The 1,253-nt window shown below is 37.7% G+C and overlaps 1 protein-coding gene across 1 annotated transcript; it reads right to left on the reverse strand.

The window, feature by feature from the left end:
• Positions 1–232: 232 nt before the first annotated feature.
• Positions 233–736, reverse strand: LOC115953267. Its single transcript, XM_031070860.1, has one exon. The coding sequence runs from the start codon at positions 734–736 to the stop codon at positions 233–235; it is 504 nt and encodes a 167-aa protein (XP_030926720.1).
• Between the last annotated feature and the right edge of the window lie 517 nt (positions 737–1,253).

A 1,253-nucleotide genomic window follows, 5' to 3' on the forward strand; every position in this document is an offset into this window, starting at 1 on the left:
ACTGACAAGGGGATATAAGCTTATGCAGAACGGTCCTCAACTTAGACACTAACAGTTTAGAAATAATTTTGTAAACAACATTACATAAACTGATAGGTCTATAATTATTTAGAGAGCAAGGGTTATTAGTTTTGGGTATAAGGACAATTAACGAACTATTTACCTCACTCAGTAGCCTGCCAACTTCAAAAAATGAGGTCACTGCGTTTATCACCGTTTCTCCCACTATTGGTCAATATTCTTTGTAAAATAGCACAGGAAAATCATCAGGTCCAAGAGCTTTGAGGTCACTCATTTGAAACAAGGTATTCATGATGTCTTTTGGAGAGGGTATGCTACATAACAATTGGTTCTCCACATCCAAGATGCAAGGGTTGACAAGATCATCTAGTTGCTGAGGAGTTTCAACCTCTTCTTCACTGAATAATATCTTAAAATTTTCTAGAAAAACATTCCTTATTTCCTTAGGCTCTGCGACCCAATCCCCAGCATTATTATTAACTGCCTCTATAGTGTTTCTTCTTCTGCAAATAATTGTTGATAAGTGGAAGAACCTGGAGTTCTTATCCCTTTCTTTCAACCACAATTCTCTAGATTTTTGCCTCCAAAGCACCTCACTTCTATAAAGCCATTCATTTAGCTCATTTTGTAGACTTGTTTCCAATCTATTATTCTCTTTAGAGCTTTTATTTCCTTGAATTTTCTTTAATTTTTGCATCAATGAGCTTATCCGCATTTGTATGTTGCCAAAAATTTCCTTGTTCCATTTACGATGTGCTTCTCTAGTAGTATCTTGTTTCTTGAAAAGTCTACTTAGCTATGAACCCTACACTTCTATATTCCAAGCTTGTTCAATCACTTCTTGGCACCTCTCATCCCGAATCCAAGCAGCTTCAAAGTGAAAAGGACAAGGGCTAAAGCAATCATCAAGATTTGTGTCTAAAAGGATAGGCAGGTGGTCTTAGTTTAAAGCCCCTAAGTGTTGAACATATGCTTTCGGGAAGACTAGTCTTCAAGATATGCTAGCTAATCCCCTATCTAATCTTTCCTTAATAGCAGCACTTCCCCATCTTCCTTTAGCCCACGTAAACTTATTTTCTGAGTACCCTAGATCAATTGCTCCAAGATCAAACATCAGCTCCTTTAAGTAATTAGGGGCTGAGGTTCAACCTTTAACTCCCCCATACTTCTCCTCAGCATTTACTATGTAATTAAAGTCTCCCAAGCAAACCCATGGGCCCTGGAAGGATTCA

Source organism: Quercus lobata, chromosome 7 (assembly GCF_001633185.2).
Source record: "Quercus lobata isolate SW786 chromosome 7, ValleyOak3.0 Primary Assembly, whole genome shotgun sequence".
Taxonomy (NCBI): domain Eukaryota; kingdom Viridiplantae; phylum Streptophyta; class Magnoliopsida; order Fagales; family Fagaceae; genus Quercus; species Quercus lobata.

Bases quoted from the DNA above. Each gene is read 5' to 3' on its own strand.
- LOC115953267 (XM_031070860.1), bottom strand. From the start codon at position 736: ATGCGGATAAGCTCATTGATGCAAAAATTAAAGAAAATTCAAGGAAAT.